Source organism: Patagioenas fasciata, chromosome 3, assembly GCF_037038585.1.
Source record: "Patagioenas fasciata isolate bPatFas1 chromosome 3, bPatFas1.hap1, whole genome shotgun sequence".
Lineage (NCBI taxonomy): Eukaryota > Metazoa > Chordata > Aves > Columbiformes > Columbidae > Patagioenas > Patagioenas fasciata.
Window position 1 is genome coordinate 88,076,217 of NC_092522.1, and position 26,682 is coordinate 88,102,898.

Consider the following 26,682-nt stretch of genomic DNA (forward strand, 5'->3'; position numbering starts at 1 on the left):
TCCCCAAACCTATCTTAAATATTTGGATTCTTTTTACTATTTTTGAAGAGTCTCAGAATTGGGAAATCTCTGCTAGATTCCCCTTTCAGATTTTCTGTAACTGGATATAAAGACAAAGCTATCAAAGGCTGTGATTTCTGTTGTCTGCCTCAGGGTTCCTAGCCCTTCTTCTTGCTCATTTTTCACCTCCTTTTGTTGTTAACTTGCCCAGAGTAGGAAAGACACTGCTTCTAGGTGGACCAGCACCTAAATTCCAGCATCTTGATGCCTTTCCTGTATGTCCTGTGTTTTAGAAAAACCTTGTTCTGACTTGATAGAAGTGTGTGCCTGCCTAAGTGATCATTTGAGATAAGAATATAATTAAGATACCAGCCACTGTGATCATCTCTGTGTCTCAGCTTATCTTTTCCTTTGGGATATTAAGAGTTGTTATAAATAAGAAGTGATGTCATGTTAGTACCCAGCCACTCCTGTGCTGCTCCAAATTAATGCATAATAAGCAGGCTTCTGGCACATTAAATGTGATGCCACCATGGGTGGCTTATGCGTTACAGCTGTGGTATGCCTGGTTTGTGACTGTTTTGAAAACAAGGTTGCATTCTTTGAAATCTTTAATTTTTTTGACCTGCTGCTTCCTTTTCCTCATCTTGGTGCCAATATCTGATGTGATGAATTTCACATGAAAGGCTTGTTCTGACAGGTGACTTATTCTTTAGCAGGAGAATGTTTAGCTGCTTGATGACTATTGAAAAAGGAAAACTGGGTGCTGTGAGGAGCAGGCTGGTGCTTAAAAACGAACCTGCTTTGGAGAGCCTTTTCAGATGCTTTCCAGCCAAGTAGGAATAGGTAAGATTCAGTAATTACTGAATTCTTGGCACTACATTTTGTGGTTGCCACATTTGGAATATTTCTGCAGTTTGTATATAACTGCAGTCTATCCAAAAGCAAAGCAAGCTGCAGACAGTTAATTGCAACTTAAAATGAAACCAAAAGATCTTGGTTAACCTGTTTTTATGGTAGTGATGTGTAAATTATTTTCAGGCAGATTCCAGTTACTGGTATACTTAAAAAAGCATGATGTGCATTCTGACTCTGTTTTTTGTATCTAAATATGAAAACATATAACCATAAGATTATTCAGCACTTTTCAAGGTTGAAAAGTAAGGAGGGAGATTCACACAATCTTGTGTACTGATTGAGATCTGCCTATATACTCTTGAACAGCAAGACCAGATTCTGGTTAGAAACTGTTTTGTGAAAGCTCTCTCCACTGTACATTACTGAGCTGGGAACTGGGAAGGATTTAGTGCTCTGTGACTCCACAGTGGGAAGGAAAAAAATGAGGCTGGTAAAGTATTAAGAGTTATGCTTTTGTGACCCAGTGCTCAAGACCTTTGCATTGGAAGCCAGCCTCTGAGATGTAAAATGTGAGGATGAATGTTTGGCTTTTACAGGCACCTGGCTTATCCTTTCTTTTTTTTACTGCTGTTGTAGGTCCCAAGATAAAAGAAAAATGAGCAAGTTTGTGTCTGAAGCCAGTAGTGCAGTAGCGTAAACCAGTGTCAAAGAACAACATCTGTAACAGTAAAGAAAAATGGTGAAATATTCAAACAAGATTTAACTTACTTTTAGGTCTGATTTTTGGCAGTAGTTCTGTTGAAAGATGTGGCTGCTGAAGAATACAATACAGTTACCAGTTCAGAGATGAAGCTTTGCCTTGTCATAGTTTCAGAGCTAGTACCACAGTACAAACACTGGCTATTTTTTTGTCCTGTTTGTTTTCAATGAACATCACAGATGGAGGTGGTTTCCTAGAGTTTCTGCTGAACATGTTGTTACTATGCAGACAGTTGTAGAAACATTTTAAATTACATATATATTTGCAGTTGAAATATTTTGTGTCTGTATTTCACCTAAGGTATGTAAGGGTGAGTTTGGAATATTCACAACAAGAAGTAGTAAAATACATTACATGAGAGGAGCCAAATGTAAAACTCATACTGTATAGCCAGCTTATCTGCAAACAGAAAGCCTGGTGTTATTAGACCCCAAGCACCAGAATTTCATTAAAGGAGGAAAAGCACAAGGTGCTTTTTCATACCTGTAGTGTCTCTGCTGTTGCTGATGTTGGTTCAGAATTTGCTGGTTAAGCTCATTGCAGGCATCTAGGACTACGAAGTCCAGCCTCTGAAGAAAGGCAAACTGAAATGACCAGTTTTGTTTAGTTTGTGGTTTAACTGTCCAACCTTGCTACCCTACTTGCTGAAGAAAATGAAATTACATAGTACTTACTACATAATTTTATTCAAGTATTTTCCCTTTATACATCTTGCAATTCATGTACTGAATTAAAGATTTGATCCTGAGAAACCTTATTTAACATAGCAAATGTGACTTGAAGCTTTAAAATTTGTGCTAATAGTTAAAGGGAAGTAACAGCCATTAATTAATAATTTTTGTTTTAACGTCATGTTGCCTGCACATTTAGGGGTTCAAAGCCACACACCATTGAGGCTTGCTTCTCTTTATTGCCAGGTATTTTACCCTCCAAAGGTGAGGAGGTTGGATGGTGTGGGCTTTTCTTGCATTGGGGGAGGGCAAGTGGCAGGCAGGTGGCAGACGACAGCTGTGCTGAGCACTTGGCTCCAAGTCTTCTTGATCAGCCAGAGATTTGGCTCTTGCTGCTCCCTTTCATTTGTCAAGCATGTTTGCAAGATAAATAGGTGAGGTTCAGGAAGGGAGCGCCATTCAGTGTTCCCCTCCTGATGAAATTTCTCACTTTCCTCTCTGCTGCTTAAAATCCTTAGATAGACCTACTACGTGACAGGTCCCCTAGCTTGGTCTCTGGAGGGAAGAACAGTTGGGTTTGTTTACCCCCATGTCTTGAAAGACAGGAACTTTTGCAACTGCTCCACTGAGATCCTAAATATTCTTGAGTTTTCATCATTACATTTCCCAAGTTGTATGCTTAGGCTGTATAAAGGCCAATAACCTACTTGTCCTCCTCAGTCTCTTTATTGTCCTGGCAACATTTAAAACTGGGCCATCCCTTAAGTACAGCAGGAGGTGTTCCTGTGTAGCTGCAATTAGAGCAATTGGAAAATACATGACTCCTACCCTCTCTGAGGGTATTTAAAACAAGTCTGACCTATATTATATACATTCCTGGTAAAAAGCTTGGTATGTTATAGCTTCTCATAACAGAAATACCACCCCACCCCCCCCACCCCGGCCTAGTACAGATCTGGATTATGCAAGTGATTCAATCAGCAGAGCTCCAGGCTATCATTTTCAGTTGTTCTGAGCAGGCTGAAGTCCCAGTGCAACCAAGTGGGAGCATCTGGATTCTAGTGACAGCCAAACACACACAGCAAGAGCAGCACTTAAATGCCTCAAATAGAAGGAAAGTGAAGTGCTCTCCCAGTCACCTGAGGAAGTCTGGGAGTTTTTTGAAAGTAAATAAAGTCTTTCACAATCAAGTAATCACCATTCAACTTCTAAGCTGGCTGTGAGGGACAAAGTCTAAACTTTCCTGTAACTGCAGCCCTTTCCTAGGCGATAAGACTGACTTGAAGTCCCTGCCCATACTGTTGAAATACAGCCTTGCAGCGTGTGGGACAGTTTATCAATGTATGGCAGACATGCATGCTGTTCTGGAGGGAAAGACAGCTTTTCCTCTTTGGTTTCTAAGGCTTTTTCCATGGTTGGAAAACATGGCACACAGATATTGGCATAAACGCATTTGCATGTCAAACTGAGGGAATACCTGCAGTGTAGCTTCTGAGTGCCAAAGAAAAAAATGGGGGTGGCTAGGACATATCTGTGTTACTCTGAGACCTGGGATCAGGGGTAGGTTTTCCTTAACCTCAGCTTCCTTGGGGACCAGAACTCTAGCAATGACCACAGTTTTCCAGTGCTTTGGCACAGCACTTTGTGGCTTTTGTTACTGTATCAGGCACTAGACGAGAGTAGCAGGTCTTTGGTCTGTCCTGACCCAAGGGTCAGCAGCTGTGAGCCAGTCCAGTTCCTACCGACAATACAGAACTGGTAACCTGCACGGAGGTGTAGGCCTTGCTCTGTGCTGGCAGAAGCTCAGAGCATGGATGCTGGGCTTGCTTGCTGTGCGGGGCCAAGCAGCTGAGGAGGTTCTTTGACTGAAGATATGCGAGATAAGTAGTGCTTTAACACTCTCAGCCACTAGTTGTTGTTTTCACACAGCTGTTTCCTTTGATTGTGCACAGTACAAATAATCAACATAAAGTTACAGTGTGTACTTTAGGTGTGGATTTTACGCTCTTCCTCCAGTGTGTATGAGTGCCACGTTCTCAGTCTATGCTGACACAAGGTCACCTGACAGCAAAAGTCAGCTAGTACTAGTCAACCTCACTGGAAAAAGGGAATGATAAAAAATTTGCTTTTCCCAAAAAGCAAAAATGTTTATCTTCAAAATTATTCTGTCTCTTTCTCCTCCTCATAAAGGAGTTTTTTGGGACTTGTGACCGGTTTTGGTTTGAAGAATATGCAGCAGAGGCTGAACATGGAAGCTTACTGTCTTTTTTAGCATACTGGTTTTATTTATTTTTAAATCTGTAGTTCAAGGAACTGGAAGGCACTTCATAGTGATTGATTGATAACTCAAATACTACCAGCTTAGAAGCAAGCTAAGAGTACTGCTTCATCACTTCTGTAGCTTACATAGCCAGTGTTTTCCTTTTGGCTTGCTAGACTGAATTATATCAGTATAGTGTTAAGTATCACACATCAAAGATTAAAACTGGCCCAACAATACAGTATTTGGAACATGAGCATTAACAGAGCAGTACATTACACAGGGAGGCTGAGCACTAAAAACCAACATTGCTATTCATGTCTGGCCAGGCACTCAGAATTTATCTTGCAGCATTCAGTCAGCATTGACTTTGACTCAGTATGCAAAGTTAGTGAGGACTCATTTAGTGGGAACGCAGCCATTGCACAATGTTATAAAGAACAGGTTTATTGAGATCTCAGTGGCACACTAACAGCCTCCCCACGTCAACCTTGCCACATGGTCAGTTTTCTGCTTGCTGGGCTTTATGAAACCCAAGAGCTCCAGTTCAGAAACAGCTCGAATAAAACGAGCACTGGACATGTCAGTAAAGGAAACTGAGTGAGCTTTTATGACACACTCATGGTGACACTGGACAGAAAGATTTTTAAGTTGTGGCAATGATTACACAAAACACTAAAAATCACTGAAAATAAGAGCAATCTAATCATTATTTCTTTTGCTATGCTATTTCTTTTCCTTTCCCCACTGCTAAGAGACACTTAAAGCCTACAAAGGTACTGACTGTGTAGTCTCTCAGGAAAAGAATTTATACTTTTATGTCCTTTGACAATAAAATGGGAAGGTAGACACAGATTGTTCTGAAGTTTCATAAAACAGCACCACCTTTTCTTCACTCACTAGCCACTATACTTTTCTTGCTGCATTCCTGACACACAGCTTTCTACCTTGAGTTCAACAGATCATTTAGTTTTGTGTTAATTACTAGTGGAGCTTGTAAAAAGGGAAAGGCCTTATACTCAAGGAAAGCTAGGTACAGTGTTAGAGCACATAAATATTCTTCATCTCTGTAGCAGCACTACTGTTGTAGCCATGAGTTCTGGTTCCAATGCTCATCCTTGAAAGATCTGTCCTGATTCTTAACTGAGGTCTACTAAAGTGAGAAGCAGAATGGATGTTTTGTGAGAACTACAATTCTCAGCTCTAAGGTACTAGAACTCATGGCTTCTACAGAGACACTACTGTCAGCATTTCCTCTGCTAGTGCTACCATCTTCCTCATAATAAACTACTGTCTCTATTTCTCCATTTGCTCTCTAGGTCACAGCTATCCTGTCATCTGTTCCCCAGTAATGCTCCCCCTCTACAGCAGCTGTACCAACTCTTAGATGATTTAACCGAGTAGAATGGCTTCAACTTGTTTTAAGGACTGTTGGTTCTATTTCAGACCCAAACAGGTGCTATGGACAGAAGCTGCTCTCTTACCTCACCATCCCTAGCCCAACTATTTCAGCTGATCTATTTCTGTGACATTTTCAGCACACTGAAGCTGTTTAAACTAGACATCTTGTTTCTCTGGAATTAGTTATCAATGCACACGAAGCTGCATTTTAAAAATCCTAGTTCACTAATTCTGTAAGCATTTGTACAGCAAACTTGAGAGAAAGGATACTGGATAATGTCATCCACCTGGTCTGAGGAAGCTGCATCTGTATTTGGTCCCTCAACTGCTGTCACCACAGTTGAGAAAGCCTAGAAAGGGAAAAGCAGCACAGATTTAACACACTTCATAGGTAGACAGAGCTGCATATAAAATAATGAGCTCTGAGCTGATGACTGTCAGGAGAAATGAGATGAGAGGTAACTCCATGAGAATGTCAGTTCAGGAACAATCAAAAGAGCAAGCAAGGTTACATATATTACCACAGCAGGAATACAGAATGAGAGACATCACTATGAACTCGTGTCTGTGTTTTACATCCCAATAGAGTTCTCGTCCTCAACCCATTTCTGGAAAAATGAAGGAGCAAACCTGGCTGCAAAGAAATCTATAAAATTGAGGGACAGCAAGAGGCTGACTAGGAATCTTCAGTTCCACTTTTATATCCAATACACAAAGCAGCAGCAAACAAAACATACTCAAAACAAGTGAAAGGAGCATCCTCTGCACTGCATGTAGTTAAGCTGCAGAATTTCTTACCAGAGGATGTTGTTCCTAAAAAGTTACATTGGTAACGTTATCCAAGTAGGCTTATGAAATACTGAGAAACGATTCCAGTTTAGGAATCTTCAGAGCTAAACCATGATTATTAGCTAGGGAGTAATTGGAGAATGTATCATATTAACATATGAGACACGATATCAGGCTACAAGGAGCTCTGCTCTTCCCTAGCACAAGCATTCTCTCCGAAAGCCCCTCACTTGCCAGGCAGCAGCACTTGCCTTCTTCCATTAAAGCATCACAGAATACTTAAAGGGGGAAAAAAGGTAGCTCTGTGACACATGAAATCTGATGTGTGATGAGCATAAAATAGAAGCGGAAGCAAAAGATTTTCATCACAGCATAATTACGCTGAAAATAAATGATGCACAATAGTCAGAAGAAGACTCTGTGGGCTGGTGATTGGCATTCCCGTGTGTTCCTGCACAGGAGTGACTGAGGTGAGCAATGATTTAAGCTGTCAAAAGGGGCACTAAAGAAAAGCAAACATACAGCATGAAGATAAATCAAAATAGTAAAAGCAGGTAAAAGCACAGTTCGCATTGTCACATACCTCTAACCAATCAACAAGATTGATTAATCTGCCACACTCCAAATGAAGCTTATACACTATGCATATGTCAGGGGCTTTATTAGAAATGTTTCCTCCATCACTTTTTAAAGCTTGATTCTGATAAAAAAAAAAAAAAAAGAATACGGGAACTCTGATCAGTTTTTAATCGTGAACAATCTCTGGGGCTTGATAGAACATTATTTCAGGAAATTCACATGGTAAGTATTTTAACCAAACGTTTACTGGTTGTGTGTTTAATGGCAAGTTGATGACATGAAGGAAAAGATATCCACAAAAAACCCCACCACCCAGGAAAATAAGAAAACATACTATTAAAAAACAAACAAAACCACCACCAAAAACACACCAACCCATAACCCCACAAAACACCAAACAAAACAAAACAAAAACCAAACAAAAACTAACACAAAAAACACCTCAGTGCTTCACTCCTGGTGTTCCTTCTACAGTTCTGTATGCTTAAGCAGTCTCTAATGAGTGATTATGTGATTAAGGTTTTTCCCCAATTCTTTTACTAGTTCTATTTTAAATATCAGAGAAATATTCTGTTCTGGGGATTCAGGAAAAGAAACTACTCATGATTTGTCTGAGACTCTACTATGTAGAAAGCAGAAAAGTGTCCCTTCTCCCTGATCCCCCCAGAAGGAAAGAGGAAGTCTTAGTATAGATCTATCAGATGTACTAAAAAGCAAAATTGCTTCCCTCATCTCAGGGTTTTATCTCTGAAATGTAACAACCATTTCTCTCTGGCTTGAATCTTGGCACCTATAAAGGCAACAGTCTGGTTCCTCATGAATTATTCTATATGTCAGGAAATTCAGGCTGTCAGTACTGAACCATTCACCTGAGAAGTAAATAAGCTACTCGAGCCAGAAGCAAAGGTCTTTAGAGCAGCAGGGATTTACAACATTTCATATCAGTTCATAATTTTTTTTCAGTTTCATGCACTCTAAGAAACCAGCTCTCTTAACAGGAGAACAACCACTGATCATTCCTTTCAGTTCATTTTTTTTTCCTAAAATGCTAGTAAAATATGCCAGTTATTTTTAAGAAGTCTATAAAGCCCTAGCAAGGATACCTTCATAAATAAATGCTTTTCAAGATAGGAAAGACGACTGGGCAATGAATATAGCTTTGCTCAAGAATCCCTAGCTTACCTTTCACAGCTCTCAATCCCAGCCATTTGTGAGACTCAGATTCAGTTTGGACTCTAGCACTTAGGAGACATTTCACAAGCCTAACAATTTTCAACTTTGTTTATTCTGTACAAGGAACACAAAAGCTGCAGACATTAGGTTAAGTTCTGTCACTTCGGGTGCTCTCTGGATAAATTCAGACTTATGTGGCTAAACCCTCAAAATGTTACAATCCAGACCTGAATTTATCAGACTATAATTCGGAAGCGTACCATAGTAGTTTTAAATACTACTGTGTTACTAACCAGCAGAGGTGAAGTTACACCTGGCTGATCTAGTGGCTCACCACTGCCCAGAGGCATATAACCCTAAACCTTTCCCTCTGCTACTTCTCCTAACTCTGCAGCCTCCTACCACGCACCCATGTGTCAACACTGGCATTGCTGGAGACTTTGCACAGATTTTCTAATCTTAAGGCCAGAACAGTTCTCACAACCAAAAGAGGATGCAACTCCCAGAGCAACCACGCTCTCCTGAAACAGGTTCATCTGTAGAAATTAGTACCCAGCTGGACCACACACAAGTGCTGAGAATGATCCAGGAAAGATTCATTGACAGGCACCACAGGGTCTCTGCCAGCACCTGAAAGGGTTCAGCCTGACTTGTGATATTAATAACCAGGCCATTCCAGGGAGGGAGCTGCCGCTGCGTGCGTGTGGGAAACCTCAGCTTCCTGCAGCAGCGGCACTTGCGCTGGCCCCGAGAGGAAACAACCCACTGACAAGCAGGAAACTGCCCCAGAACGAGCAGCCAGTTGTGAAACCACCTGTGCAGCACAGAGATGCTGCTTCAGAAAGAAGAGGATGGGAGCGGGAAGAACCCAGAACACTGCTGATGATAATGCAGATGTCTTGCTTGACACTGCCTGCAGTGACTTGACAGAATCTTTCTCAAGGACAAAATGCTAGTGTCCCCTTTACCCGATAAGGGAGCTTAACTGCAACCCAAGGATTTTTGTTTCACAGAAGTCAAAGTATCTTCATGGGTAACACGGCTCATTCCTTGAGATCATTCAGAAAAATTGCCTTTCTTACCCAAGGTCAAGAAGAGTACTTGGATGACATCTAAACTCCAGGAAGACTCAAGATCAGATTTCCTTCTGCTGACACAATACTAAGCAGTGCCTTGCTGGTATTCCAAGTTACAGCTTGTTGAATATTCAAGTGATCAGTGAAAACAGGTATCATCCTTGGTTCACATTTTGCTAAATAAATAACTGGACTAGATTCTTGTAAGAAATGCATCACATATTAATCACATGCTGGTACTCCACTGAAGCAGATCCTTTTCTGTCCTAGCCTTCTGGAAGGAATAGCTCTAGAGAACTTTGCTCTGGTCATGGACCAGAAAAGTACAAGCCATGCAGAAGTCATGGATACAATTAAGAAAAAAGTATTGCTTTGAGTCACAAAGATTAAAATACTAAGCAAGGTACTCAGCCAAACCATCACCATCTACTCAGAAAACATCCGTAATACGTTGAAGTATGTCAAAGAACAAAGTGCAGGATGACAGAGGGCTTCAAATCCTGTCAGCTCAAAGACAGTATGTACTAAACGCATCAGCAGCTAGGTTTTTCTAGCTCTACTAATCTATATTTTTGCAGATTAAAAAAAAAATTCAACTACTGAGGTTCATATTAGGTCTCTATTAGGGCATACTAGCTACTGTTTTTGAAAATAAGCTCTTTAAGTGGTTTTAGAAATAACTCCTGCACACAGCTAAACTGACAGCCCTCATTCAAATAGAGGCACAGTGCCAACAAACCCAGTACAAATTGGGTTGTAGATTTCAAAGATCTATCTTTATCAAGTATTGTTCCTGATAAGTGTTGGCTTTGACTCAAGTAATGTATGATCACTCAGATACAGCTGCAAATACTGTTTTCTTCACACCTTTAATCACATTTTTAAGGGAAATGTTAGGGCACAAGGACAACTCCAAGTATCATCAGTAGTCAAGGACAAAATTATTGTATATTCACTCTTTTTCCAAATCATTTAGGTCGGAAGACAACCTCAGGATCATTGAGTCCAATCATAACCTAACTCTGGCACTAAACCATGTCCCTAAGAACCTCATCTACGTGTCTTTTAAACACCTCCAGAGATGGTGATTCAATCACTTCCCTGAACAGCCTGTTCCAATGTCTGCCAAAACCCTGCTCTATTTCTTTCTTTTAATCATCCTGTGAATTTGATATATGAAAGAAGTAAAAAAGGGGCTGCTTTTCTTCCCTAGAAAAGGGCAGAGTTAATTAGCAAAATCTATGAAAATCCTTTTCTTGGACTCGGAAAAGATAGGATATCAATGCAGAGCTGATATTAAAATAAATTTAAAAAGAAAAACAAAGGACTCCTTTAAATATACCGTATTTAAGCTATTGTTAATGTCATTACTCTGCCTGAATGGAAACTTTACCTTACAGCAAGCCTGCACAGTGAGGAATAAACACCAGCCCTATAAACAAAGTCTCTGGGAAGAGCCGCAGACACTGTATTTTCCCCCATGGACAGTGATGCCAGTTGTAATGGAGAACAAATTGCGTTTTCTGCTACATCTACAGGTGAAAGAAAAAGCTCATAACAAGAACATGCTCTGGAAAATGGATTCCCCATCTAAAACTCTTTCCACAATTGGCTGCTTTATTTCAGGCAGTCAGATTCCCTAGCTCTTTGCAAAGTCCCCAGTTGCTTATCAACACTAACTTGCTGGTTCTCTGCAAAACAGCTGAACGTGTGCCAAGCTTCATGAAACAACAAAACTAAGCCTTTCACATCATTCTCATGTGCAGCCTTCAGAAACTACTCCAGCACCACAAACAACTCACTGGTTTCTTACCTTCAGGTAGCAGTATGGGTTATTTAAAGCTGTATGAAGTGCAACCCTTGGGGCAGCATTCAAGTGCCCACGGAGAACACTGGCTGTGTTGAAATACATTATCTCATGCAGAGTCTTGTGGTCTGCAGGAACAAGGTAAGTTCTGAAACAACAACATCAAGTGTGGGGAAAGGAGGGGAAAAACAAGCTTTACCTTAAGGGAAACAACCAACACAGAGTCTACAAGAACATATATTTCCCAACCTGTATTGCTATTGATAAACCTTTGAAAAAACAAGAACAGCGCTGAAATCAACTTTTAAGCAGGGAAGTCAGTTGTTATCAACTCTAATGGATTTAGCATAGAACTCTAGCTGGGCCACTGACAAATTCAAAAGGGCGGGCAGTGGCTGAACCGCTAACACCAGTCTTGCACTCTATTCCACAGATCTTGCTTACACATCCCGAGGCCTCCTGCTGAGTCTCTGCTCATCTTTGTCTTCATATCTGAAGCGTTTTTCTTGGCAGAGTCATATTTCTGTTAGCTTCTCTGCCCTCCCCACCAAAGCTCTATAATTAACAAGTGCCTTCATCTCTTCCCCCACCCCAAGCCTTTCACATTTTCTGCTACAGAACTGCCTCCAAAACCCTATCTGTTACGCATCGCTCATCAAGACAGTTCCCTACATGGACACGGTATCACACTTCACATCTCTACAGTTTCATAAGTAGAAAAGATCAGCAAAGATCAAGGTAAAAACTCTTGATATTATTTTGCCACATACACCCAGCCCTCCCTCAACTTTTTTCTGAAGCCAAAATAAGTTGGTAAATTAATGTGCCAATTACTTCTACTCATCTTTGGAAAAGAGAATTTTTAAACATTATTATTTTTAGAGCCCTCATCAAAGAAAGAATAGGAAGGAAAAAAAAGTGTGCTTCATACCGCAGGGATCAAGACACAATTTCAACAAGATTAACATGTTAGCAAACTTTCTGTTACAACTTATGATGCAAACTAATGCAGAAATGTAAAATGGGAAAGCTCACCTTACAAGACTGTCTACATAGTCAACAACTTCAAAACGAAGCATTTCAAACTTTGTCAGTTTCTTAGAGCGCCTTGATTCCTTCAACTCCAACAAAGTCTTTAAAAAAAAAGTGGATGCATAAAGCTACATGGAAGGTAGTTATTTTCTGGAGAACACAATGTATATGTTTAACATGTATAATTAATTTTTGCTGGCATGTCTTCACTGATCATGTTCAAAAGTGTGACTGTGCAGTTATTTTTATTTAGCTCAGTGTATTCAGTTCTCAAACTGGTACGAGTTTGGAAAATTCAAGGAAACATGTTAGGCAGAACATGTAATTTAAGAGTTGAATAAGAAGAAAACCCCTAATTTTCATTTTAAAATCCTAGTTTATGATGGATATTTTCTATAATTTTCTATGTGTCAGGTGGTCCTGACATGCATAGCTGGGACTTCTTCATTTTTAAGAAGTTACTTATACACAACCTTTACTAGAGCTCCAGCAAGCTGGGAAGAACTAACCATGGCCAATTACATCTTAAAAGATTCAGTTAAGGAACTAGTCAGTAAAGCCTAGGCAGGCCTAACCTTCTGAAGATGATAAAGGTCTGTCTTCTTCTGGAGCTCCTTTTGTGCCGATACGGACCCATCTTGTTCTTGGAAAGCTTCTGCTACTAGAACAAAACTAACGTTTGATATGTGGGGTAAACTTTTCCTGACTACCTATAGAAACCCCCTAACCCAAGCAATCCAGGAAGCGTTCAGTTACTTGTCCACACAGACCCAAACACTGGCAACTTTTCAGTCTTGCACCTTGTGAAAGATTGTTAAAAAAGGAGGCTGCAGTGCAGCTTAACCAACAGTAATTAAGTAACCGAGGCAACTCAGCCCTGAGCAAGGATCCAGCACTTATGCCACCCTAGGTCGTTCTCTCAACATTTTTAAGTTGGACAGATGAGTACTAGATACTACTGATGCTTCAAGAGTGTTCAAAAGCCACACGCTGCATATTTTTTCCTTCTTGGGTGCAAAAAACCACTAAGTAGGAAATAAGCTCTCCCCACGTAACCCAGAAACTGCAACTAGAGCAGCAAACTGAAAGCATGCTAAGGTATTTTGTTGTCCAGTTTTATTCTCATCTTAATTCGTAACAAAATTTTGTTTTAATAGCCATGTAGTTTGTTGATCAATTGCACCAATAACTGCTAATTTTAAAGTAAAAACAAAGAAGCAAAAACTCCCAAAGACCAATCAATGCCAGGATGCGTGATAATCAAAATCAAAACAAAAGGTAACCAGATTTCTTGCTTTACTGATGAAGATGGTAGTAAGATGCAGATTCCACCTACAGGTCACAGGTGAAGCTCCAATCAGCAGTGACAATCATAACATATAACAGCTTTTTGGTGACCTAGACAGAATGAGTTTTTTGGTATGGTATTTTCTTGTGCCCTGTGGACATTTGTATTTGGGTTGAAGACTTCAAAACATGGAACTTCCTCTCCCCACTACTGATATATTTTGAGATTGTTTTTAAATCAAATCCTTCAGCTCAAAATAGACTGAACAAGAGGATATGTTGTTTAGTCAAGCTTCATGTTTTAATTTTTTCTAGCTCATTAGGCAGCCAGGAAGAAGGGCTTTGTTGTTGTCAAAGAAAGAAAAAAAATTGGACTATTCTAAGGGCTCTGTGGGAGAACCAAGTACATAACATTTTTGGCAGACTTCTGAAAACTCCTGCTGAAGATCAACACAATCACAGAAAGATACAGGAAGAGGTTACCTAACTCAGGAACCTATTAATATAAAGTTTATCTTAACTTCCTCTCTTCACTTCTTCATTATAGCTTAAATCTGCTTTGAAAACAAACTAAGATCATTCATAGACTCATTAGACCTTCTCCCATTTCAAAACATCTTCAAATCCTAAGTGAAAATAAATATTGCCTTTTTTGTTTTATAATTCTGCATGTCCCTGAATTCCCAGAGTTGTTTGTTTTTATTTATTCTCCCAAGGTAAAATCAAACTACTTAAAGGCCTTTTGCTTCAATTCCCTTTTTTCCGAACTAGATGAACCTTTAGGTTTTCCTTCGTAGTTCAGATTCTTCAGTGCTGGTATCTTCAGTGACATATGCAGCCTTTTAAAAGTAATCACCCGTTTCCTGTACCACAGCCCTGCTATTACTGCATCTGTTCAAAAATACAAGGTACAGCCAAGAGCCAATTCTTCTAAACAAGCCTCAGTTAACCCTAGAGCGTCACACGACTACTTTAATTAAAATTACATTGCATTTGGTGGCTTATTGCCGACTTGTCCAAATGCTGGGTAGCAATCACACTGAGAATGAGCTTAATATGCACAGAACAGACCAGATGAAAACCTCTTCATCTTCAAAAGGGAATCACAGGGGAGCACTTCTCTGTGGTTCAGGGGAAGCAACGAAGTTCCTATTCCAGAAGAATGCTGGAATAAGGCATATTATTTCAGAAGGAATATGGCAGTTTCTGTTACCCTGCCTCTGAAAGGCTGAAGTCTGCTACTCTTTTGCCTTACTAAACTTTCAGAGATGTCCTCTACCACAAACAATCAAACACAGGGGCCTGACAAGTTACAGCACATCAGCAAAGCCCTGACAGCTGGTGCTTGGTGTCCTGGCTCTTACGTGAATTTAACTGAAGGTGCAGGTGAACAAACTTTGTATACATTTGGACCGAATATCACGTCGTTAGGAAATCTGCTCCTACTTATCTTTCAATATCTGTTTTCATTCGTTAAATGGTTTTAATGATTGCAACATCTGGTAAAATGCTCAAAATATACATATGACAGATTTAGTGACTAATGTTTGCTGATCTGTTCAGTTTCGAATCTTGCATCACAGTTCATTATTACAAAAAGCATGAACCACATGCCAATATAGAATATAAACATTTCCTAATTTTGTGCACGTATTAAAAAAAACCCTGAAAAATCTGATGGTTTGACACAATGACAGGATATCACCAGGGAAAACGATACTCATTAGTCAGATTATAAACCAGCTTTAATTTAATCTGCAATGGAAGATATAATGGTACACACTCACCTTCTAGTTCCTGAAACTGGGTCAAGAACTCCTTCAACTTCTCTATTGTCTTATCAAACTCCTTGCCAGAAGATGACACAAAAATTTCCACACATTGTTGAAGCATGGTTACCAAATCAGACTTATTCAACATCCTAAAAGAAACAACATTTGTAATTGCTGCTGTTATCAGGAGGCCTTCCCGGCCTATACTTGTGATTTTGCTTTGCCTTATACAAAACACAAAGGTGCCAATACAAAAATACAAAACAAAGGTGCTAATAATTTAAGGATTTTAGGAGACACAAAAAACCACAGCTACACAAAAAAGGGAGCATGACAAAAGAACTAAATGATGGTGATCAGTGTGTCAGGTGGTGTGTCTTCATATCAGCTGCCTCAACACTGACTATGAGAGATTTAAGGAAGAATTTAGAAGAGGCTGGTGAAGCTTTATGGATGTCCAGAGGGGCAACTGAAATTTGAGCTCTAGCTTCTAACTGTCAGTTGATGCTTGTAAAAGACAGAATTTGAAACTTCAGTTTATCTGACTCAGGGTTATGGATTTTCACAAATGGTGAAATGGTCTTGCCTTCAGATACACTTGTTTTGTACAGAAAACCATCAGGAGTTAATATAAAATGTAACCTTGACACACAAAAGGCTACAAAACATTTTCAAACTGTCTTGTGGGATATAATGGGTAAACAACATGGCCTTCTTCCAAGCCAGACAAAACACTGCAATAATTAAACGTTTAAGATGGAGAGAGGATAACCAGATCTAGAGATCTGTGAGTGGGAAAGAACAAATTCACTTCAGTAATATTATTCAAAAAGAAGCTGCAAGTTCTAAAAAAATCCAAGCTTATTTACAACAATGGAATTATGGGGTCCAAAGAACAGGCAAGAGGATGGTTATCACCTATGAGGAAATAGTAAAGAATCCTTTTCAACCTTTTGGGCTTGAGATTACTGCAAAGTATGTCAGGCATCAGAGAATGGGGTTAAGATTTTAGTTTGGGTAGGAGACAAGCTTAAAGCAGAAAGGAAGATGTCAGATCATCCGAAGAGAGTAAATAACCTTGTCTCTGGTTATTCAAAGACAAAGTATGAAAGAGAAGAAGCTAAGATGAAATCCACACAAACTCCTCCTGAATGCTGAAGCGGGGAATCATCTAAAGAAGTGATAACAGAGATTGGTCAACAACAAAACAACAACAGTCACAGAACAGCAGGACTGTGATAAGCGGTCTGTGATGAATGGCAGCAATGATTAGTAGATGAAACCAGAGTACAGTATCAAGACAGAACATAACAGGTCAGACAGTTCTCAAAGTTTTGTCACCTAAAAGCCTGACCAGATGTCCCAGCTCATTAGCTCCCCATAACCAATCCAGTGAGACACTCTCCAACATCTCTGCATCTGTCTTCTGATTGCATTATCCAATGGGAACTAAAGCTCACACACTCTGTCTCTCCATGGTACTTTTTTAGACTCTAGACAACTAGACTAAAGTATAATAACTACTGTCTAGATTGCTGAAGTTAGATCACCTGAAACACCATCTTTGGGGAGAACATTTTTAGCTGAAAGGATAAAAGTCAGTCCAAGGAAGGGTTGAAGTAGAGAAGCAACCAACCAACTGCAAAAGGAGCTCAATGCAACAACTAGAATCCCCACATTCAAAGGTAATTCACAAAGGGCAAAAGAGAGACTGTTACAAAATGAGAAATAAGATGATCAAAAGCTTCTCTATTTTTCCTTCGTAAATACAAGGAAAAGAAGATGGACTCCAGAGAAACACTGAGAAGAATAATAAAGGATGGGAAAGGGTGAACACAAGGATATCAACAGGTGATGTGGCCCCTGGGAAGGCAGAAATATTAAGAAACAGTGAATAACTTCCATATCCAAGCAAAGTGGAAAAGAAGAAGATTGTGAGTAGAAGGGAAAAGATCACATTTTATCATTTTCTTCTAAAAGATGGCAGCAAGATCCTATGCAGAAGCAGCAGAGACAAGAGGAAGCATGTGTAAAATGGAAAAGAGTTTGAAAGTTAAAAGCCAAAAAAATAATAAAGACAGACAGGATCCCAAGTATTTGAAGGAACTGTGCTGAAGGAGTTTTGTTAGAAAACTGTCAGAATTCCTGGATTAAAAAAAAAAAAAAAATAAAAGAAAGAATAATTATCTATTAAAGGAATTACTGTGATCACTGTATTTCTACCAGAAGCTCTCACAGTGGGACCCAGGACCAGAGGAAAAGCAGGAGGGAGATCAACAGATAAGAGTAAAGGGGGAGCAAAACAGAATCTGATGGCAGCATCAACTTTGAGATAGGAGAAGAGGCAGATGAATTCAGAGTGGAAGAAAGCAAATTAAACATAGGAGAAGAAAAACGAGAAGGAAAATGGTCAAGAGTTAGAGATTACAGAACAGACAGTCCAGGAAAGCAAAACGACACTTTCGTGGGCAAGGGCTAATAGGTGATTGAATGCTGACAAGATTGAGGAGAGTCAGAGAAGGATTAAGAAGGAAAGGCTGTAGAAACTACAAATCAAGCATGTAATCCTTTCAAACGGATAAGGGTAAAGAACGCAGCACAGTGGCAATGTGTGAGAACCACTCAGTGTGGCAAAGGCACAGTTTGAAGAGTAGGTTTCCTTGTATATATGAGCCCAGAAAGTTATCCTCCACCCACCACTGACATGGTTTTATCTATGCAATTTTACTGTCAGAGACATCAAACCTCACAAGCCCAGCAGCTCTTGAACAGGCAGTTATGGTAACGGTGTTGCATCAGCTCCTTGTGCAACGGGACCAAGGTATTATTTGAATAAACAGAGCTATCAGGAAACAGTCACTTGCCATGATAAAACATGTTTAAAAGTCTTTAGCTGCAACACTGCAATTGCAGGGTTTTCTATGAAGAAAATCGGCTTAGATGACTTTTCCATTTTTAACATTGACTGGCAACACAAGTGTAAGTCCTGAGCTCACAATAACATAAAAAAATAGCTCAGTCTATGTACAAACTGTTAGACAAAGGAGGCAGAGGGAAAAGCAGTAAAATAAAATATGAAAGGCCTCAGCTGCTCATTTGGAGCAGATTCTGATTTTCACAACAGATTAAAATGTAGGCCAACTAAAACTAATAATTTGGTTGATAATATCTAACACAATCATACTTTAAAAGACAAAACCCAACTGATATCCTCATTCGCACACAGTAATCTCAGTGGTTTCAGCATAATTACTCAGGACATGACAGACATCAGAACCTGGTTCAGTTTTGTGGAAAACGGTAGAAAGACAAAATGAAAACAGCAGTCAATTATACTTGCAAACAACCCTACAACTAGCTGCAAACAGGTAATGGACTCTGCTTTAAGTTCTAGAATAACCAATGACTGATATTCTCCGTTTGTACAGTGGTATTAAAACAAAATGGAAAATTAAAAAAAAAAAAAAATCACCTTGCTAGTTGAAGAGATGACTCATACTCCTCTGTCTCCCACACTCGGTTTTCTAAACATGCACAGTGCAGCTCCCTGATCTGTTATGCAGAAGGTAAAGAAACAATGAAGTGTTTTACAAAGTAACATGGAACTCTTACAACAAGCTTTTCAAAATAATATGTAATTGCTTTGGAGCTTGTTTTGCAGAGATGCAGAATGACTGCAAAAGGAATGAGAGCATTTAGTATCTCACAGAACTAAGCTCCTAGTGTCGCTGGAATCTGTGTTAACTCTGCACCAGGTTTCAAACAACTAATACCTAGATGATGATAACTGCAGAGAACAGAGAGGAACTCCAATCAAATGCCCCAGCTAAAACATTGTTTTATTCTCCAATACTGGGAGAGTTCATGTTGATTTTGTAGTTAGGGACAGATCCTAACTGTGGACTATATTGATAACTGACAGACAAGTGCAAATGCACAGAATATATTGCTCTCCTAGTGGAAGAAGAAATTGTCTAGCGTGAGAAGGTGGATTTGATGACATTAGAGCAATAAGCTATTAAGAGCCATTATCACTGCTCCCTTACTATCATTTTATTCTGTATATAAGATTGCTTAAACTCAGTCTCTTCATCTGAATTTGACTAGCAAGCTAATAGGTGGTAAAAAGAGTACACATTGTCTGCAATGCATACAGATAATCGCTGATGCAGGAAAGTCAATGTGTGGATTCTTTTGCTGATCTTTGCATCTGCCTCCTCCTGGAAACTCCTTCCTGTTGATTGACAAGGCATCATCCATGCCTCTAAAGAAATCAACCATTGCCCTCTGCCCATAGCAAGAAAGCATCTGTCTCCATTTTAAGAAATAGGAGGCAAAGCAGCAGAATAGTAAAAAAAAGGAAAGAATAAATACTTCTTCAGGTGCCATACTTTGAAACAAAAAAACCTTCTCTTTCGCTCAAATGGAATAACGGTACATCACCTGCTTGCCCAAAGGATACTTGGGAAGAGAAGATGTGAAAACATGAAGACATCTCAGAACTGAAACATAATTTTCATGGTAAACATACAAGTCCTCCAGCAACTTCTGTGTTATTTCCTACAGTGACAGAATAATTGTTTTACAAGTCATTCTGACATCCATTTATTTAAAATTCTCATAAAGTATTTAAAATTACTCTGAAGTTTTGACATTATGGTGTGCTATAATTTAAATCACCAGGGTTAAATTAAGACCACTGTGCAAAAAAGCTGCATTTCAACAGTTCACTGCAATCACATTACATACTGTTAACTTTACTTTCTTCCTCCATCTCACTGGAGAATTGTTACTGATTAGCATTATTATTTTACTATTTTCAACTATATTTAGCCTTTAGATTGGGTACGTCATCTCACAAAAACAAGACTATTCACTGCACCTTTAACAGGCAATGAGAAATTATATAGCTATTACTACTCAAACAATTATTTGTATTAGTTAGGTATTATATATTTTGCCAAATAACAGAGAGAAAAGGCATATTCTGTTTTAGAAGAGTTTGAGAACATTTTTAGAAGACTATGCAATCTTATTTCTATAAATATGTATCACCAAAGTAGATCATTTCAAATGAAATTTGCCATGAAAACTTTCAGACAGAGTTGTAAGTTATTAGGATGTAAAAGTGCTTTTAAAACTTTTTATTCAAAACAGGTGGAACTCTTCCCGCTATTATTAAAAGTGGTAGCAACATGGAATATAAATTGCAGCTGACAAAGGGGACTGCAGGTTTAGGTGCTAAGCTTGAACAGCAAGTCTACCTGGTGCTGAACATGAACATTAAATTTATATGAAGTAGTACCACAGTGACTTTGTCCAAAGTTCAGAATGATATTGTAGATTAGTATGACATACAGAATAAAGAGCATATCATTAATGCAGCAGGAGGGCCTTTTCTCCCCAAGCAGACTACACTGCCAGCTCAGCAATGCAACAGTAGTCCTACCCCTATTGTAGAGATTAAAACAAGCGTCTTCAATTAAAACTTGTCAGAAGTGTCATTTGCATATAAGCACAAGAATTCCATCTTCTTTCCCAAACTTACAGGGTGAGACTTGTGAAATAAGGTGTATATTATTAAACATATAAAGTTTAAAACATATAAAGTTTAGGCTGATGATTATTCAGCTTTCTAAGTAGCAGCCTATTACATGGTCTTTAAAATTTAAACAAAGAAATAGAGTCTCAGCTGCTCTCTCTCTCCTCCTGTTTTTTTCAACAGAAGCATTTATGCACCTGCGGAATGAACTGCATCAGGGAAATCATTCTGCAGAAACAACTCAGCAAGAGAATTCCCATGTCTTGTCTTTCTTTTGGTCAGGTTACTTTAATTGGACTGTTTCTCTGATTACATTCATTGCACAGCCACACAAACAGTTGTGCTGGGAATAAAGCAAGGGAAGACTGAAAACTAGAGATCATAAAATCATGTATAAAGCATGTTTCACCTTAACTACTATAATTGCACTGCACTTGCAAACTTGCCCGCTACAAAACTCTCTTCTACCCATTATCTTTGTTCTTCACGCTTGAAAAGTCTTTACAGACCAGGAAGCTCTGCCAGGATAAATTAATTGCCTTATCTCTAGTAGTACCATTTGCCTGACAGGTTAGTTATACTTGAAATGAAGAGTTAGGAGAAAGCCTTCACCCTGAGCGATGCTTTTACTGGGAGTGGTTCAGCTGGTGAAAATAATCAACAGCTCTTTGTTGGTGAATTCCTAAAGGGCTCACAATAGTAGTAGCCTGACTTTAATCACTTGACAAACCTTCAGATAAACATGAAACATAAATTAAAGTTTTAATCCTGTACGACATCTAGTGTGAATGTGTGCCTTGGGATCCAGACTGCCCTACTGAGTTCAATCAGAAACTACACAGAGGGTATGGAGGATTAAGAGTTTATGAAATAACCTCCAAGATTACTTACTCATTTTTGAAACACTTCACTGACTTTCCAAGGAAGTGAGTCTGAGTAAGCATTAAAAGACTAGGCCATAAATAAGCCTTGTAACCTTCTTTTTAAGCAGTTGTATTTCAAGACATAGCTAAAAATTGATGTAAGAAAAGTTGTGCAGCTTTGTGTAAAGGTGCACCTGGCAGCCCTAGAGATCTAGACTTTTGACCTGCCAATCCCAGTTCTCCATTACTGGACATGAAGCACAGTATGTACTACATCAAAGATGTTATACAGAACTATAAATCTTAGTCTTGCATGTCATTACACTCCACGAACTAATATAATGGGAAAGTTATTTTTGCTCTTCACAGAAATTCTTAAAAATTTACCTTTAAGAAGTTGTCTGCTGTCAGCAGTAAAATCTGCTTCTCTGATGCTTGATTTTCCACATACCTGATGGCAAGAAAAAAACAAAAATCTAAAAATTATAATGGAAAGTATGATTAAAGTTTATGCTGCTATAAGGATTTATTTGGAAAGACTCAGAAAGGGACAGTCAAATCCAGCAAATTGAAAGGCCACTCCAAAACCCTAGAGATTATGCTCCAAGTCAGCTTAAAAAGTTCAGAAGTGATTCATGGTTGTCATAATAGCTTGTTTTTCTATTAAGAACAAGAGGAAAATATAAAGTTCAAGTGCTTACACATCACCAGAAGATTAAGACTTCCTGAAATTATTTAGAGCTTCCTTCCTTTTTATTCATTTACCTTTGCTATAGAAACATATGCACAAGTGATCCACAGTTTTCATAGTTACACATACAGATTCCCTGCATCTTTGAAGCTGACTAAATACAAGATTGTCCAAAAATTTATTTCCCCCTTTACCTTCTAAAAGAGGGCAGCCTTCGAATGTTTTCACACTGATCATGTGATAAAGAATTCACTCTCTTCTTAGCATCTACCAGTGGGCAACACAGAACACTAAGAGGCTGGGAATAGAAGTGCTCCACAATACAGAGCTGAAAAACAAAGCAAGAACCAGTGATGTTAATAAAATTAATCCACCCTGCTATATCTGCCTCTTAATGCTTTTTTTATTACTACAGGCCATTACAACAATGGTAGTAATGGTATTCCTTTAAAAAACCAAAACAAAACACAACATTACAGTTCATAAATATTCCATAAGTCACTACAAGACACTGATAATTCAGGGTTAAATACAGTCACATAATTACCTTTTCTGCCGTATGCGCTATTCATTCTCAGTACCTCATCTTTCCCCTCTTACGTAAGATAACTACAGCTTGTCAAATATTTTCTATTCACTTATGTGAATTACTGCATTCTTTAGGTTACATATTCAGCTCCAATGCTCACAAATAACAAAGAATATCTTTAAATATATAAAAAGCAACTGCTGTACACAAGCAAACCTATCGTGTCCTAATTTCAATTTCTGTTTCACGTACACAAATATACACTGCTAGGCTCTTACTATGCATACGTGCAAACACACTTTATCATTAGCTGCACATTTAGCTGCGCTAAATGTTTGTAGCAACAGAGCCTTGTAGAATAGTAGCACATATTCATCCAATCCAACAGACTATCTCACTAAAAACTTTTAAAATATAAAAACTGTTAAATACACTTCCCGCCAGAAAAGTTAACATGATTGGACATAACGAGATGATGGTGATCCCTTCTATCTATCACTCATGAAATGTGATCTGAAATTGTTTCATCCTTGAATACTTTTAACACACAGCGACACAGCCATACGCTGTCAGGGACAGGACTTGTATTTTCATATCAGGCTAATGGGGAATCATTAAATCCTGGTGACTCTTTCAAGCAAGAGGATTTGAAACCTACGAAAGCCCATGCAGATCTGTCTGTAGGAAGAGGTACTACAGGCAGAGTATTTCTCCTGGCCATGTGTAATCATTGAATCTTAGATATCGAAGAATATCGGACACACTAAAGGTATAAAATGCTAAAAGGGCATGTTTTACTAATGGGTTCACGCATGGAACCAGGCAAGAAAAAAATTCACAAATCTGCATGAAAACAAATTACAGGGACTATAAATTCTTCAGAGAACAGAATATACAAGGAGACTTAGACCCAGAATACATCTAGATACGAAGATCTATTTAAGCCAACAAAAATATAATTATCATGCTCTGTATGGACTACTTTTGGAAACCTTGAAGTCTTCCACTTCATCTCCTGAAAGGGTAAACGTTCCTGCATTGTTGCACAGCTGCTAGGAGCACAAGCGCCGCTGATTCTGAGGCAAGTAAGTGACCCTAGAGCTCCCATTTCCCTGAAGAGATAAGTCATGTGCATTCAGGAACTCTGTCAGAAGACTTCAAGTGGAAAGAGCCACTGCTGTAGCCTATTCACACCATGACAAACCAGAGGACAAGGACCTGGTACAGAAGTCAGAGCTGGAGAGTTTTGACAGCAGTGTTAGAATCTACAACTAAATCAACAGTAAAACAGGTCTTTATACCCACTGAAACAGGTTACCCTGTAAAATGTAACCTTTAAATACATTTTTTGTGGCAGAGTAAGTTTTTACATGCCTCTTCATACCTGTCCTACAAGTTTTCCCTTAAAACCTTAACAGTTAAGGTTTTAACTTTGAAACATCCATCTGTTCACAGATTCAAACTGTTTCCAAATAACATTTTTTCATCCAATTCAGCGATTGAAAGATTAGGACCTAAGAAATCTTTCATTGCTTTGCAATTATCCTTTGTTTTCACAACCATAATTTGAGTTTGTGTTACCATTGCGTACCTGAAATCCTTTGATAAAATTCTGGACAGAAAAATCATGGTACAAGAATATGTTGATGAGAACCTGTAGAACTTTCTCACCCAGTTTAAAGGGAAATTGGGCTGTCAGAAGCAGCTAAGGGAGACAAAAAGGAAAAGTAATGATAGCAGAAATTCTTTCCTGAATTCAACTCAGCAAAATTCATATATGCAATTTTATATAACTCTCAGAATGTGTTAGCATTCAAATGAGATACTAAATACACTAACAACTTCTAAACCAAATATTTCTACTAAAATATCCAAGAAAAGATTTTCAGTTTGTTTCACCACATTTTCATAAGGACCTTTTACTAGTATGCAATGTTTGAAGTTAGTTTTGCTTAACATTGGTTTTTAATCTTAAAATTACAAACAGAACAGAGATTGCTGTAACAACCAGGGATACCACTACTTTCAGCACGTGTAACTGCTGATTTTGGAAATCCTGCACAAAGCGACATACCAAGAATTACAAAGGCACAGTGTCTGTATGGCTTGATTGTCTGGATAACTCTGCTCATTTTTTATAGGAGGCAAAATTCAGGTTGAGCTGTATTTTTCTATGTTTAAAGCTATCTTTTTACTGGAACAAAGTAAAACTCGAAGCTCCACTTTAATGAAGGGGTGGGAATGTCAAAGTGTAATTGCCCCAGTACGTATGCACAGATGTCAATGCAAATGAAAGATGAAAGCAGGCATGTCAGTGTGCCTTAGTGGGAGAATGAAGCTCTCAGCGTGAAGCTACGCTGCAGCGATGTGTAGAAGGATCAAAAATCCACAACTCTCAGTAGCAGATTCCATTTCAAAAGCTTCAGACAAACCTGCTTTTAAAGGCCACATACATACACTGCGCTTGAATACACACACACTCCTATTTAGAAAGGGAATTACCTTGTCAATTATAGTAGACAGGTGCTCCTTACAGGAAAGGGACTGGAAAAGCTCTATGCACAGCAGAGAGGAAACAGAGTGAGGAAGTAAACTGTGGATAATCATTGGAGATGTAGCGATTCCAAAAACCAGTACTAGTGGTAATTCATGGATATGCTGACTACATCATGCAGGAAGGGAGGGAAAAAACCAGACAGTAATTACATTACAGAAAATCATGAAACAAATGCATTATGTTCCTACTACAGCACTGAGCTCAGATGAAGAAAGGGGTAAATTAAAAGATTTGCTGCCAGTAAACCAAAAGTTTTAATGTGGAGTAAAATGAAAGGAAGCTATTTAAAGGCCTAGAGTAGAAAAGCAAATTAAATTACATTTTAAGATTCAAATTTCAGGAAGTGGCATAAAAAGCTTTTTTTTTTCAGTTGGAGTATTGTATTGGTCCTGTCTTCCCCAAAAGTTATATTCAAAGAGCTGAATCTTAAGATTTTTTTTTCCAAAGAAATAGAGGAAAAAAAGAACAAACATTAAACAGCTAACAACCTCAAGAAAGCTTAAAAAAATATACAATTGAATAAATTTAAAATAAATATGACACCCCTCTAATGTTCTATACTCCCATTACACTTAAAAACAAAGAATTTCAACTACTTCATGTTCAGCCTTCCGCCTCCGATAATTTTTTAGTATATACTTTGAGAACTGATAACCAGGACTGAGTGCTGTATTCCTTGTGAACAGCATACAAATTATACTAAATACACAGTTTTCTGTATTATGTCATCATTATTTTCCATTTTTTTATTTGTTTCCAGGAGACACAATTTCTGCTAGCTTAAATATTTTCTAGGTTAAGACAAACAATTTATTCCTTTTCTCTGTTTTCATCACAGCAACTTTTTGACCTTGGTGTTTTAATTGTTATCCCACAATTATTTCATGTCTCTAACTCCTCAAGAGTCAGAGACTTAAACATAAAAATAATGAATGCCATATATTACTGTCCACTGTTGATAATAAAAAGAACATCAGAAAGAAACTGAATCTTGTGATTAACAAATCAGAAGAATCTCTTGCATTTACCTACATC

At 38.6% G+C, this 26,682-nt stretch overlaps 1 protein-coding gene across 5 annotated transcripts in view; it reads right to left on the bottom strand.

Moving 5' to 3' along the window:
- Positions 1–4,970: 4,970 nt before the first annotated feature.
- Positions 4,971–26,682, bottom strand: part of ORC3 (origin recognition complex subunit 3) — a 36,939-nt gene continuing 15,227 nt past the window's right edge. For 3 of the 5 annotated variants that reach the window (XM_065833201.2, XM_065833198.2, XM_065833200.2), the window contains exons 8-20: positions 25,593–25,752; positions 24,682–24,795; positions 22,756–22,889; positions 22,258–22,321; positions 19,909–20,025; positions 18,938–19,017; positions 15,481–15,614; positions 12,982–13,067; positions 12,410–12,507; positions 11,381–11,522; positions 7,323–7,439; positions 6,221–6,300; positions 4,971–5,123 (exon numbers count right to left, since the gene is read on the bottom strand). In XM_065833201.2, the coding sequence (XP_065689273.1) occupies positions 5,018–5,123; positions 6,221–6,300; positions 7,323–7,439; positions 11,381–11,522; positions 12,410–12,507; positions 12,982–13,067; positions 15,481–15,614; positions 18,938–19,017; positions 19,909–20,025; positions 22,258–22,321; positions 22,756–22,889; positions 24,682–24,795; positions 25,593–25,752 (1,432 nt within the window). In that variant the 3' untranslated portion in view covers positions 4,971–5,017. The remainder of the gene's footprint in view (positions 5,124–6,220; positions 6,301–7,322; positions 7,440–11,380; positions 11,523–12,409; positions 12,508–12,981; positions 13,068–15,480; positions 15,615–18,937; positions 19,018–19,908; positions 20,026–22,257; positions 22,322–22,755; positions 22,890–24,681; positions 24,796–25,592; positions 25,753–26,682) is intronic. The other 2 variants (XM_065833199.2, XM_071806782.1) reach the window with 2 other exon arrangements.